At 36.8% G+C, this 15,920-nt stretch overlaps 1 protein-coding gene across 1 annotated transcript in view; it reads left to right on the forward strand.

Annotated features, from left to right (window-relative positions):
* Window positions 1–15,920, forward strand: part of RGS22 (regulator of G protein signaling 22) — a 175,203-nt gene that overhangs the window by 55,210 nt on the left and 104,073 nt on the right. The window contains exons 7-10 of the mRNA XM_024756574.1: window positions 2,822–2,951; window positions 4,758–5,358; window positions 6,743–6,904; window positions 14,997–15,171. Coding sequence (XP_024612342.1) covers window positions 2,822–2,951; window positions 4,758–5,358; window positions 6,743–6,904; window positions 14,997–15,171 — 1,068 coding nt within the window. The remainder of the gene's footprint in view (window positions 1–2,821; window positions 2,952–4,757; window positions 5,359–6,742; window positions 6,905–14,996; window positions 15,172–15,920) is intronic.

The following is a 15,920-nucleotide window of genomic DNA, read 5'->3' on the forward strand; positions in this document are numbered from 1 at the left end:
CATAACTGTTTAGCTGTTACCAGATAAATTTGCCCTTCACACTTGGAGAATGTTGGGTGGTATGGGTACGTTTGAAGAGATCTAACCTAGAATCAAATGTCCTTTTGGGGAATCACAGTTTAGTGAATACTGTTGTTTGATCTTTGCCTCTGCCAGGGCGGAACAATTTTCCTTCTACCCTTCTAGGTTCTTTGGCTGATCTATTAAAAACAAACAAAAAAATGACATAAGACAGGGTAACCGGAAAAAACAAATGTAATTTAGTATGTATGGGAACCCTATAAGAATATAAGATTGAAGAGCAAGTTGGGCAGTTGAGACATATATGCCATCCTGAGCTAAGGAATGGGGTAGGGGCCTGGGGCTTCAAAGTGGAGGAGGGTAATTAACAGGACTATAAGAAGACCAGATGTTTGGTAATTAGATGTTTACCTGCCATATAGATTGGTCGGTCATTCAGATAAAAGTTATCTCTGGTGCTGGCTGTCTCTGAGCCAGGCCCCCTATGTAAATTCTTTTAGGTGGTTAAAGGAGAGGTAAGTGTTTTTCTTGAGGCTGTTGGGTCGTGATCTCCTTCAGCTCACAATAATCCACAATGCCATGGCATATTTTGGGGTCACGTATTCTGCTTCTCTTTAGCCTCTAATTATCAGATCTTCTCTCTGGGAAGACATTTCTAATACACAGTTCTTTACAAAACCAGGAATTGCAAATATGTTACCCATGTGTTGCTATTCTCCTAGTTTGCATTCATGACAGAGATTGCTAATCAATTATGGCAATTTTCCTGCTGAGCTAGGACTTGGCTCCAAATTCTTTTTCAACACAGCATTCTAGGCAGGCACTTCCAAGTGATCAAAGATGTCATACAAGAGGAAAACTATTTGCCATCTCTGTTGGAATGGATATCCTTCTCCTATCTTATTTGAACATTTTTTTCATGTGTAAGCTCCTATTTAATTTTGTAGTTTGACAGTTCTACCAACAATATTTGGCAAAAATGTTAAAAAATTATGCCAGTCCCATTATTTCCTCTGAATAATGCTCAGGGATGTACTGAAAGCACATTTTTCTTTTCTCTTATATTTATTTTTAGGTATTTATTTTTTATCTTAACCCATATGTTATAATAATGTTACGGATGTCAAAAAATATACTGATAGTAGGGGTCAATAAACATACAAAGGAAAGAATCAATCTAGGGGAATAAGTTCTGATTCCTTACAGGTAAATTTAATCAAATATAAGAGAATAAAAATCCAAGCTAGTTTACTTTTACTAGTTTCTGTGATGGAAAAAGCTCATTTCTGTCAACTTGAGTAATATTTGAACTATATATTTTTTTAATAGCCTTTAAACTTTGAGGACTCAGTTTTCTTTGAGACCTTAAATCACTAAACCATGACTATAGATAGGGATTAATCCATATGATAATTGGTAATATTTCTTTGAGTCTTCAGTTATACCATCTAAACACAAACAATTGACCCATCTTTTAAGAGTACAAAGTAGAATAGTTAACTGCTTTTATGTCTGGCTAACTACTTCTTTCTCCCCTGTCTTCTACTCTCTCATCTTTTTTGTGCAGTTGAAATAGCAAGGACTCTTGTATGTTGGTCTCTCTCTATTCCTTGAAAGTTCCTTAATTATTTTGGTCTCCTCTCAGTGCTTAGGATACTACTTGTAATAGAGTAGTCATTCAATAAATATGTTGAATGAACATGTAATCAGTAATAAATGACTTGGTTTTAGAGGAAGGAAAAGAGGACAAAAGGCAATTAGATTCAAAGCTTTTATCTACCAAGGAAACCTTACTTCTAAGACGGGCAGTGAGTACCCTGATGACACCTGATATTTCTTTCTCTTGCTTTTGGTCTTATTGTATGGCCTGACTTACCCTGCTAATTCTGCATAATAGTCAGGGAACAATTCTATTCCATTTGAGCCTTGCCTCCTCTGTGAGTGTTCCTTAGGCTAAGGGCCAACCAGGTTGGAGAAAGGAGAAATGAGAGTAATGCTGGGCACTCACTTTTCTGCTTCTGTTGAACAAGCTGGATTATCCTAGAAGAGTAGGTGAGGACATGACTAAGAAGCAGGAAGAAGAATCTTCCCAGGAAATCTGAGATGGAGTTTCTTAGGACTGGGGTTCTAGAAGCTGTTTGTCAGGTTGAGAGTTGGGTCAGCTGGCTCAGGAGTACACAAAAGAAAGGAAACATTGAAGGCTCCATCCAGGGGCAGGTGAGTCAGGAATCAGCCTTCAGGAAGCATCCAATCCAAGTAAAGTTGGGAAAACTGAATCTAAGGTAAAGGGGAAGTTGAGCATGGAGAGGTTTCCAGTGCTACTGAGAGTTAAGTTTTTGTCATATTAGGGAGGAGTTGTTAAAAACACTGAGCCAGGCCAGACAGAATTGGGGGCATGAAATAACTGGGAAAGTTGTGAATGGGAGTAGCTGGCAAAAGATGCATCCCAAGACTGATGAGCCGTGGTGACTGCCAAGTTAAAGTTAGATGGTGTGAATTTGTAGTGAATCCAGGAAGTAGGATTGCATGCTTCTGGTGGAAGAGTGAAGAATTTGATGGGTAGTGAGCTCATTTCCTTCCTTTGATCATCTAATATGAAAATAATCTGAATTGAAATTTCCTTACCATTATTCTCAGCTAATGAGTTTTTCTGTGTACGACATTCTTTTCTTTCACGACATAATTTTTCCTTTACATATTGCACTATGCAAATGAATATTATCAAAATGACTTGTCCAGATTCATGACTGGAAGAATACTGCTAATCTTATGTTAAACAAATGTGCTCCTTTCTTCCTAGACCTCCTATACTCAAACAAAAGATTGGTTTGCATTAGCAAAACAAAATCAGCAAACAGTATCAACCTTTTCATTACCTTCTTGTGTATTACACAACAAAATTGGATCACCAGTTATTTCATCTGTTTCTGGTAAGCAGAAAACGACAAGAATGACCTCAGAACTCCTTTTTACATCTTTTGTTGTTATTCTAAACTTACAGTACAACACTTAGTGGATGGGGAGAAAAAATTATCTCCCCTGCAACACCACTTTCTACTGTTTTTCAAGAGACAACCTGATATAGTGAAAAGAGGATGAGTTTAGAACCCACCTCTGATACTTATTAGTTTGTGACTTCTGCAAATTATTCCACTTCTGGGAGCTTTGCTTTTGTCATCTGTAAGATTAAACTAATGATACATACATACTGAATGTATAGAAAATGCTTAGTGCTTCGTACCTAATGGACAGTCAATAAATATTTGTCTTGTCATTATTTCCTGTCACAGTTTACAAATTCTTATTATTAAGCCTTTGAAATGAAGTGGGTGCAACTTTTCTCTTCTCCCCAAAGTAAATAGTGATTTATGGAACTTGAGTTTTCCTTCTGTTTTTAAGTTCAGACTGTTTCTCACCTTGAAAAGCAGATAAATTTCTACTGTGGGGAACTTTTGTGGGTGATACAAACTTTTCATAAATAAAGGGAACCTTCCAGAAATGGGAGTAATTAAATACTATATTGCTAGAGGGAAAAAAAAATCTTGCAATGTGATTCAAGAGGGGAACTCAGAAATTCATTAACAATTCTTACATAATTCCTTTGAAAAGTATAAGCAACCTCTGGAGGTGATAAGTCTGGATTCGCTAGGATTGAACCCAAATCTAGGTAAAGGGGAAAATCATCTTCCTAATTGGAAATTACTGAATTTATAGATTTCTTACTATTTTCCCCAAATAGTAAAGTAGAAAATTGGAGAGTGACGTTAGTAAGCAGGAAGAGAAAGGATAGCAGGAAGGCAGTGAGCAGAAGTGCCAGGCTTGCACTTTACCTCCAAGTCTGTGGGGTTGAGTGTATACCCAGTATCCTTTCACAGGTTTACAAAAGTCTAATCTCAATTTTGGGGAAGTTTAGTGTATTTATTTTCAATTAAAATTGTAATGAAACATTTCCAGTTCATTGAGACTTGAAATCTATTACTGAGAAAACTGAGAGTGGGACACGTGGATCAGGGTTTTCCTGATCCATGGCTTTGCAGGGGGTAGGTTTGCCATGTGAAATAAAGCACTGATATCAGATATTTCACTGATTTCTGAAAGACAGAAGAATAGGGGCTAGACTATATCTTTAGAAAAAGTGTAAAAGCAATCCATTTGTATTTGTAAGTCTTCACAAGGGCCTTATGCAATTTTGTAATTTTAATGATAGGTTGTAAGTATAGTAGTAATTGAATCTTTCTGATAAAATAGTGAAATTTTTAAATTGCTAGTATGACTCCAGTTCTGGTCTGTTCATCTACCATCTCATCACCTATGGCAGCTAATTTTATTTTACCATAGAACATGAAATATTAAAGTACATACAGTTGTCTGATGTACACATTCTAATTCTTTAATAGATTTGGCCTTTGTATGTTGACATTTTCAGCCTGGAATATTACATTTTAAAAGTGTATAATGTCTTTTTGAAGATCCTTTTTATTAAGGATATCAAATATTTAATTCATCTGCCACCAATATCCCCTTTCATGTCCGGGGAAGACATGGCTAATCCCTGTTGGCAGTTTTTTTCTCTACTGATCCCAAATGTAGCCTTAGACTCCTCATGACACTGGTCCCTGCAGTCACTACCGATGATAAACCCATTTGCCATCCTAGCTCTATAACATCTAGTTAATAATTAAAAGAAAACTTTTACATTTATATCTGATCTAATAGCCTTTTATGATTTAATACAGAGAGTTTTATCTTTGATGATGGAGTTCACCCCAGGACGAAAAAGAGCCCATCTATAACCACTAGGTTAATTTCCGAATTTGAAGAAGATGGGCCTGTATCTCTACAAGACACTCCTTCTCAAGCTCTTCTGAGGACATACCTTGAAAAGCAACAGGATGTTGATGGAAGCCTGACATTGCATTTCTCAACATGTGAAGAATTTTTAAGATCTTATATAAACTTTGTTTTGAGAGTGGCAATCCATCAAATTCTTGGAGCACCACTTAGAGAAAGCCCAGATTATATAAATTTCAGAAATGTAACAGAAGTGGTATTTGATGAGTGTTTGGGGACTACCTCTGGCAAGAATGTTTTGCTGAGTGAAACGCTAAAGGAAAAGTCGGAAGACATGTTAGCACAAGCAGTTTCAAAAACTGAGAGTGTTGGACTAGAAAGCAGGGCTAATTGGTGTATTTCTCACAAAACTTATGACATTGGCAATAGAAAGGAGTTCGAAAGATTTAAGAAATTTATAAAAGGTACATTAGGGGAGAGATATTGGTGGCTCTGGATGGATATTGAGAGGTTAAAAGTTCTTAAGGATCCTGGAAGACATCAAAGGTATTTCTACTTTTTTATTTTTCAGTAGTTTTAAAACCAAATTATAAATATTAGTTTGGGTCATCTAAGCACTGGCAGAAAGCCTGAAATAAATATTTAAATGTAATTTATACTTTTAGAGGAATAAATAATAATATTTATTTTATTATAATAATATTGATTTACGTAAAAGATACCTTATGCCAGTGTAAGGGACTGGCTGTTCCTAACAGTCTGCTCAGCTAACAAATTCTATGGTCTTTAGTCAGATGCCACTTCGACATTCATATCTGAATGTGATAGCTGGTAGATATGATGCTGGATATCCTCTAGAGAGCCTCTTAAAAGTCTGATGGGGCACAGATCTTCAGCTGCTCCATATGTTTTAGGTCACTATAAGTCTTAAGAACCTTAAGAGGACCCTGCTTTAGGAAAGTCCTTATCTTGTGTTTTCCTGATCTGCTCTGAACTCTGAAGCAGATCAACTATAGTAGACTGCAGTTCCCATTGAAGGTTTGACTGAGGAGGTACTAGTGACTGGATTATTCCAGTTATCTCAGTGGCATTCAGATCATAATGCCACTGTTGTTGATCATAATGATCATAACGTCATTGTTGTACACAGTTATAAGAGCAGGGATTACCAAATGGTTGATTATGAAGCATGAACTGATTGATCCCAGGGTAGAAGGCCACTACCACTTCCCAAGACATGTTAGGGAAGGGATATGCAAGCAACCTACATAGATTCTTCAGAATTAATACTGTATTAGTTCCTATTGTTGCTGTAATAAATTACCACAAACTAACTGGCTTAAATCAACACGAATTAATTCTCTTACAGTTGAAAGGTTAGAAATCTAAAATGGGTATGCAGGGCTGCATTCCTTCTGAACACTCTAGGGGAAAATCCATTTCCTTGCCTTTTCCAGCTTCTGAGGCCACCTACTTTCCTGGGCTTATGCCCCCTTCCTCCATCTCCAAAGCCGGCAGCATGACATCTTTTCTCTTCTCTGACTGCTGCTTCTATCCTCACTTCTTTTCTCTATGACTATTACCCTCCTGCCTCCATCTTAGAAGGACTGTTAAGATTACATTAGCACCAATTAGATAAGCCAGGATGATCTCCTCAAAATCCTAATCACATCTTCGGAGTCCCTTCTGTCATGTAAGGTAACATTCTTAGGTTCTGGAGATTAGGATATGGACATCTTTGTAAGGCCATTGTTCAGCCTACCAAAAATACCCTTCCCATTCCCATATCTGTGAGAAATATTTATATCTCCCTGTAACTCACTTTTGGTTTTAAGATAGTTCATTAATTGCCTGAAACATTTTGGAAGTGAAAATATTTGGCTAGTTGAATATTGTGTCAATGTGTGTGTATGTTTGTGTATTATTTCAGACATATTGAGAAGATGAAAAAATGCTATCTAGTGAGCAGTGGAGACTGCTACCTTTCTGCAGAAATCTTATCAAAATTTAAACTGCTAGATGGATCTCAGTGGAATGAAGAACACTTAAAAAATATTCAGACTGAGGTTGTAAAACCCTTACTTCTTTATTGGTAAGAAAAAACAATATGAATCAAAGTTATTTCTTTTCACTTTTCTTAAGCTAGTTACAAGTTATACTTTTTTGTCTTAAGGCTGTAACATTTATGGAAATTTTGAATGACAAGATTATTATATCTTTGGCCTTCTCTAAAGTACCTATCCTTCAGATAATTTTGATATTTGAGGGACTTTAAATCCGTAATAAGACTAGACAGTACTTAAGCTCCATTTGAACTTTGTGAGCATATCCTTCTACTCCTGACCTTCTTTCGCTCAGGACCTCATCAAATTGATGTGTGTGTGTGTGTGTGTGTGCATTTGTGTGTGTGTGTACATGTAGCTTGAGTTGGATTTGTCTCAATAAACATTCCATGAACACTTTCTATGGGCCAAGTGTTGTGCTAAGGATACAAGGGTAAAACACAGTCAAGTCTAGTGATCCTAGTCTAGTGGGATGAACATACATATAAAATGAGTGTAATAAAAGAAAGTGTGGTGAATGTACAGGATACAGAGAAGAGGTAATATTTCACCTGGGACTCAAGAGACTCTAAACAAGAGAAAGAGAATGGACATAGTGGAGAAAATGTGTGCCTTCTGAGGATCAGTGAGCTGTCCAGCGTGGCTGTGATGGATCTGATCATGTTACTTCTCTGCTTTAAGTCTTTAACTAGTTACCCCAAAGCTTTCAGTGTAAGGTTCAAATTCCTTAAGTTAACAAATAAGATTATCATGGGCTTCCCTGGTGGCGCAGTGGTTGAGAGTCCGCCTCCCGATGCAGGGGACACGGGTTCATGCCCCGGTCCGGGAGGGTCCCACATGCTGCAGAGTGGCTGGGCCCGTGAGCCATGGCCGCTGAGCCTGCACGTCCGGAGCCTGTGACCGCAACGGGAGAGGCCACAACAGTGAGAGGCCCGCGTACCACAAAACAAAACAAAACAACAACAAAAAGATTATCATGATTTTTTTCAATGATATGTGTTTCTTTAATTAGCTCAATCACATCCCCTTTCTTTTTTTTTTTAGCAACCTTATTGGAGTATAATTGTTTTACAATGGTATGTTAGTTTCTGCTGTATAACAAAGTGAATCAGTTATACATATACTTATATCCCCATATCTCTTCCCTCTTGCGTCTCCCTCCCTCCTACCCTCCCTATCCCACCCCTCCAGGTGATCACAAAGCACCGAGCTGATCTTTCTGTGCTATGCAGCTGCTTCCCACTAGCTATCAGTTTCACATTTGGTAGTGTATATATGTCCATGCCACTCTCTCACTTTGTCCCAGCTTACCCTTTCCCCTCCTTGTGTCCTCAGGTCCATTCTCTAGTAGATCTGCATCTTTATTCCTGTCTTGCCCTTAGGTTCTTCAGAACCCTTTTTTTTTTTTTTTAGATTCCATATATATGTTAGCATGTGGTATTTGTTTTTGTCTTTCTGACTTACTTCACTCTGTATGACAGACTCTAGGTCCATCCATCTCACTACAGATAACTCAATTTCATTTCTTTTTATGCCTGAGTAATATTCCATTGTATATATGTGCCACATCTTCTTTATCCATTCATCTGTCGATGGACACTTAGGTTGCTTCCAAGTCCTGGCTATTGTAAATAGAGCTGCAGTGAACATTGTGGTACATGACTCTCTTTGAAGGAATAAACCTACCTAAGGAGACAAAAGACCTGTATGCAGAAAATTATAAGATACTGATGAAAGAAATTAAAGATGATACAAATAGATGGAGAGATATACCATGTTCTTGGATTGGAAGAATCAACATTGTGAAAATGACTCTACTACACAAAGCAATCTACAGATTCAGTGCAATCCCTATCAAACTACCAATGGCATTTTTCACAGAACTGGAACAAAAAATTTCACAATTTGTATGGAAACACAAAAGACGCCAAATAGCCAAAGGAATCTTGAGAAAAAAAAAACGGAGCTGGACGAATCAGGCACCCTGATATCAGACTCTACTATAAAGCTACAGTAATCAAGACAGTATGGTACTGGCACAAAAACAGAAACATAGATCAACGGAACAGGATAGAAAGCCCAGAGATAAACCCACGCACATATGGTCACCTTATCTTTGATAAAGAAGGCAAGAATATACAATGGAGAAAAGACAGCCTCTTCAATAAGTGGTGCTGGGAAAACTGGACAGCTACATGTAAAAGTATGAAATTAGAACACTCCCTCACACCATACACAAAAATAAACTCAAAATGGATTGAAGACCTAAATGTAAGTCCAGACACTATAAAACTCTTAGAGGAAAACATAGGCAGAGCACTCTATGACATAAATCACAGCAAGATCCTTTTTGACCCACCTCCTAGAGAAATGGAAATAAAAACAAAAATAAACAAATGGGACCTAATGAAACTTAAAAGCTTTTGCACAGCAAAGGAAACCATAAACAAGATGAAAAGGCAACCCTCAGAATGGGAGAAAATATTTGCAAATGAAGCAACTGACAAAGAATTAGTCTCCAAAATTTACAAGCAGCTCACGCAGCTCAATATCAAAAGAACAAACAATGCAATCCAAAAATGGGCAGAAGACCTAAATAGACTTTTCTCCAAAGAAGATGTACAGATTGCCAACAAACATATGAAAGAATGCTCAACATCATTAATCACAAGAGAAATGCAAAGCAAAACTACAATGAGATATCATCTCACACCGGTCAGAATGGCCATCATCAAAAAATCTAGACACAATAAATGCTGGAGAGGGTGTGGAGAAAAGGGAACCCTCTTGCACTGTTGGTGGGAATGTCAATTGATACAGCCACTATGGAGAAGGTATGAGGTTCCTTAAAAAACTACAAATAGAACTACCATATGACCCAGCAATCCCACTACTGGGCATATACCCTGAGATTATCATGATTTGTCCCTGCCTATGTCTTTGGCATTATCTCTCATCTAGGTATTCCAGATTACTTGTAAACTTCTTATTTTTACATATATAGAGAGAACGTTGTTTTTCTCTTTCTCTATAAACTTCTCTTCTTAAATATTTAAGAAATGCAGAAAGGTATAAATTATACTAAAATAGGCACCTGTATACACACCAGCCAACTTAAAAAATCATTACTAATACAGTGGATGCTTTCCTTTTTTAAATTTAACTTTTTGTTTTGAGATAATTGTAGATTCATATACAGCTGTTAGAACTAATACAGAGATTCTGTATACCTTTCACCCAGTTTCTTCCAATGGTAACATCTTGCATAACTGCAGTGCAATATTGCAATGAGGAAATTGACATTGATATAACTCTCCAATCTTTTTTCATATTTTGCCAGTTTTACAAGCATTTATTTCTCTGTGTATAGTTAGTTCTATATAGTTTTATCACATGCATTCGCTGTTACAGTCAAGATACAGAGCAGTTACATTACCACATGCCTCCCTTTGTACTGCTCTCTTATAACCATACCTACCTCTTTCCTTCCCCCTTTCTCATAATTCCTGGAAACTACTAATCTATTATATAAATGAAATAATACAATATGTAATCTTCGGGGATTGGTTTTTTCATTCAACATAATTCCTTTGATATCCATCCAAGTTGTTTTGTTCTTTTTCATTGCTGAGTAGTATTCTGTTTTATGGATGTTATACATTCATTCACTCATTGAAGGACATTAGGGTTGTTTGCAGTCTTTTGATATTATTAATAAAGTTGGTATGAACATTGATGTACAGGTTTCTGCATGAACGTAAGTCTTCCTTTCTCTGGGATAAATGTCCTAGAGTGAGATTAGTGGGTCATACATAGTCTTTTTTTAGTTTCAACAGCAACTGCCAACCTATTTTCCAGGGTTGATGTACCCTTTTACATTCCCACCAGCAGTGTATGAATGATCCAGTTTTTCTGCATCCTTGCAATTGTTTGATGTCACAGTTTTCTATTTTAGCCAGTAAATACTTATTTACTTATTTTTATAAGTGTGTAGTGATATCTCATTGTAGTTTTACTTTGAAACTCTCCAGTTGTTAATGATGCTGAACGTGTTTTATATGCTTATTTGTCATTTGCATATACACTTCAGTGACATATCTGTGTGTTTTGTACATTTTCTGATAGTGTTTTTTCTTATTATTGAGTTTTAGAGTTATTTTTATGTTCTAGATACTAGCCATTAGTCAGGTATATAGTTTGCAAATATTTTCTTCCAGTTTTTAGCTTGTCTTCTTAAAGACAAGCTTTCTGAAGTCTTCTTAAAAGGGTCTTTCATACCTTCTGGATGGGTGAACATGTAGAGGTGCACCCACATCCCTTGCCCTATGCTTCTCTTCCATCTGGCTATTTCTGAGTTATATCCTTTTATAGTAAGCCAGTCATGTAGATTAAGCAAACAAAAATATTGTGGATAATGGGAACCAAAATTCTCAGCAATGTGGAAGAGAGTTACAAATATAGAAGAGAACAGAGTGAATCCTGTGGTGATGAACTGGAATTAGAGGTGCAAATGGAAAATGCAGCTTTCACAAACTCATGTTACCATACTAATTATGAAGACTAATTCACTGAAGGAAAAACAGGGCAAATCAAACAACAGAAGACCATGCAGACAAGAAAGAAAACAACTTGCAAGAGAAAATTTGAAATTAAACGTGTGTGGGATTTTCCCTGGGAGGGGGAGGGGAATATATTGGAGGACTCTCTAAATGAAGGGTTCCACATAATTTTTACTACAAATGTTCCATTAGAGTAAAGGCAGTTATCCTCTTGAGCCAAGTTTATTCAACTAATGCAAACTTCCCTATGTCAAGTACACCTACTATTAAGAATAAATATAACCGTATCTGAAAAACCAAAAAAAGTGAGTCTTTTATAGAGCAAAGTTTTTAAATTCTGATGAGGCCTTCCTTTTATGGATTATGCCTGTGGTGTCAAACCTGAGAACTCTTTGCCTAACGCTATATTCTGAAGATTTTCTCCTATGTTTTTCCTAAAAACCTTATAATTTTATGTTTTACATTTAAGTCCGTGGCCCATTTTGATTTATTTTTTACATATGGTGTGAGGTTTAGGTCAAGGTTCAGTTTTGGTTTGTTTTTTTTTCTTGCTTATGGATATCCAGTTGCTCATCCTCATTTATTGAAAAGGCTGTTTTTCCTCTTTCCTTCTTTTCTGTGTTTTTCATTAACATACAGTGAAAGCAAACTGTATAGATTCACATAACCACCATGACAATCAGTGTACAAACAATTCTATCATCTTAAGAAACTCTCACACCACCCTTTTGTCATTAGACTCTTCCCCCACTCCCAACCCCTGGCAGCCACTGATCTGTCCTTTGTCACTATAGTTTTGTCTTTTTAGAATGTCATATAATTATACAGCATTAACTTCTGTTGGTCAGCATAATGCCACTGAAGCATAATGCATCCCAATTGTTACATGTACCGTAGTTCATACATTTTGTTATTTGGGCTTTCCGGTTGTTCTTTGTTGGTAAGTAGAAATGTGATTGAATTTGTGTGTACTCACTCAGTGTTGGAGAGGGCAAAAGCCCTTCCAGGCTCAATTGCGAACCTCAGACAGGCCTGCTATGCTTTTCTGGCTCTTTTGGTGCTGTTGCATTCTCAGGTCCATCAGGCACTGCCTTCTTCTTCTCACCTACACACCAACGTCTTGCAGGTCTTATGGCTGATCTTTTGTACCCACCTGCTTGTATATTGGGGTTTGGGGGGATACCGTGTCACATTAACATTTTGTTCTAAATGTCGTCCGTGAGTTTTTGGTTTTGCCATCTAGCTGTGCTGTCTGTTTTTATGAAGGGATTCTGAGAGGTAGAAGAACAGTATTGCTGACTTTGCCATTTTCTCAGAATTCTTTCTTAACCTTTTCTCTTGGTCTAGCTAAATCCTGTATATTCTTTAAAATTCAAACGTAAACACAAACAAACATTCATGTCACCACCATGTTGCTTGGGAAATAAAGCATTACCGAGACCCCTGAAGTTGCCTTCCTGATCACACCATCCGTACTCCCACTTGGGGGTAGCCAGTATCTTGACTTCTGTGATTATCGCCTTGCTTTTCTTTGTAGTTTTACCAACCATGTATGCAAATAAATCCCTAAGCATGTATTTTTATCTGCCTGTTCTACAACTTTATAAAAATGGAATCATGTTGTATGCCTTCTTTGCATCTTCTATCAACAATATATTTGTAAGATTTGACTGTAACTGTATTTAAGAGTTTTATTAATTTTCACTGTTGTATATGGCATTCCAGTGCATGAATATACCATAATTTATTTAGTGTTTAAAAAAATTTGTGTCATTTTCTCTTTTCACAATTGCAAGCAATGCTGTACACATATCCATTTTTCCAAAGTAGTTGTACCAATTTGCATTCCCACCAACCAGAATATGAGAGTATCCATGGCTACAAATCCATGGTAACATTTAATATTGTCAGAGTCTTAAATTTTTGCCTATGTATTTGGTATGTCATTGGTGTTTTGTGCTTTTTCACTTGCATTTCCCTGATTATTGGTGAGGTTGATACCCTTTTCAGTATTGAGTGGTCATTTGGATTTCAGCTTTCATGAATTGCTTGTTTATCTTCCTTGCCCATTTTTCTATTGTGAGATACATAGATAGATGGATAGATAAATAGATATAGATAGATATACACACATTCGCACACACACATGTATGTACATATATATAATATATATATATATATATATATATATACACGTGTTTACACATACATATATTGGATGCAGTTCCTTTGGTGATTTATGTGGCAAATACCTTCTCCCACTCTTTAGACCTTCAGATTAAGAGGTGTACAATCAATGTACATGAGAACCTGTATGATGGAAGTGTGAAAAAGAATACAATACCTGTTTAGGATTGACTGTGAAATGTAGTCCACAGTATTTGATGAATTCACGTAGTGGCTAATAAAAAATTAATGCAATGAATTAAATAAGAATGCAAGATTAAAATGGGGCCATGTGAATATACTGTAATGATGGGAATTAGAAAATTGATATACCCAGATTTCCTGTCCAGCATGTGTATGATTTATTTGATCAGGGTCTTGTAAATATGCCCACTTACTAATTGGCATGAAAATAAGAGGTAATTTTAGATATTTCCAAGTCTGCAAGTAAAGGTTTTGAAATATGTGTAAAATGACCACCCAGATCTTTACAGGGTGCTTTCTGATCCTAAACTAATTATGGACTTTGGGTTCTCTTCCACTCCTAACCTGTGTTTACATCAGGGAGGTATCTACCATCTTCCTGTTTTTAAAGGGAGGCAATTTTCTACCAGGACCTGAAATATGAAGTGAAATTAGTCTTTGGACCATGGTACCAGGGGGAGAACCTAGTCCAAGAAGTAATTAACAACAGGCCCTGACAGCTGGAGTTAACCCCATAGGCAATATAGAGTTAGCCCACGGACTGAGTATGGGAATATCCATCAAGTTAAGTGGGGCCTTGATACTGTGCCAAACATTCTTTTTCCTAAATTTCTGGCAGTAGTATAGGTCTTTCATTTATTATCTAAATTGTTATAAAATTCTTACCTTTAAATTTAAGGCTTGAAAATAGATCATATGATTCATAATCCACTTTAGTAGTATACTTAAGCATTATAAAAATGTTTATATATTTTTAAATGTTAATTTAATCCACTAGTTTTTATTTGGTATTATAGATAAATTGTAAACTGCTTTAAAACAGATCACAGGTGCATTCTATTTTTGTTTTACTAGAAACTGTAAATTATTTTTAAAAATTCCTTCATCAAATAGATATATAGGTTTCTTTTTCTTATCAAGCAGATAATAATTTGAATGTAATTTTATTAATTATTTTTTCTTCGTGTATATTGCCTCTTTATATTGTATAAGTGAATGTGATTTCAGGCAGTTGATATATCATAGAATAACACTGGAGGGAGGGGCTAGGCAGCAGAAAAAGAAGAAATTATTAGAAAAGAGATGTGGCAAGACTGATAATTGTGAGCGCAGATATTATACATTTGGTAGCGTTTTGATTTTTGAGGCTTATTGTCTAGTTTAATCTTAAATTTGTTTTTCCTCCAACTAGGGCACCGAGGTTCTGTGTTACTCATTCATCCTCAACAAAACATGCTAGTGCTGAACTGAAATTCTGGCACCTTCGTCAAGAGAAACCAAGGAAGGATGTCGACCCTTTTCCACAAATGGCAACCCTCTTGCCATTAAGACCTAAATCTTGCATTCCACAGATACCTGAGATGCAGGTAGGATGTACATTGATACTTAGATCTCTTAAGTTTGTAATAAAATATCCATGCTTGCGTTTTTTTTTTTTTTTTTTTTTTTTTGGGATCTTCCCGGACCGGGGCACGAACTCGCGTCCCCTGCATCGGCAGGCGGACTCTCGACCACTGCGCCACCAGGGAAGCCCCATGCTTGCGTTTTGTACACTAGTACTTAAGTTTCATCATAAACCTTTTGTTGTTGTTGTTAATGTACATGCTGCAACAATTAGGAAATAAGAAAACCTATGGTTTGTTCTCCACCAATCAGCCAATGTGATCTTTTAAAAATGCATGATCATGTACTCACTTGCTCAAAACTCTCTAGTGGCCTCCTCTCTCACTCAGAATACAAGCCAAAGTCTTTACACAGCTGTTCACACCCCTGCTAACTTCCTGACCTTATTTCCTAGCATTCTTCTCTAGCTTACACCACTCCACACTGGCCTCTTTGCTGTTCTTGGAACACACCAAGCAAAAACCTGGGAGGGCTGTACTTGCTGTTCCCTTCACTTGTAGCACCCTTCCTCCGGATATGTTGCCCCTCACTCACTTTGGTGTCTGCTCAGATATCCCTTAATCAGAGAGGCTATCCTTGACTCTTCCATGTAAGCGCACTTGTGTAGGACAGCACAGATACCCTCCCTCACTATTGGAGCCCTCTGCTCCGCTTTATTTTGCTTTATTGTACTTAAGACCATGTGATTTATGTTTATTGTCTTTCAGCTCCT

This window comes from Neophocaena asiaeorientalis, unplaced genomic scaffold (genome assembly GCF_003031525.2).
Source record: "Neophocaena asiaeorientalis asiaeorientalis breed wild unplaced genomic scaffold, Neophocaena_asiaeorientalis_V1.1 scaffold29, whole genome shotgun sequence".
NCBI classification, from domain to species: domain Eukaryota; kingdom Metazoa; phylum Chordata; class Mammalia; order Artiodactyla; family Phocoenidae; genus Neophocaena; species Neophocaena asiaeorientalis.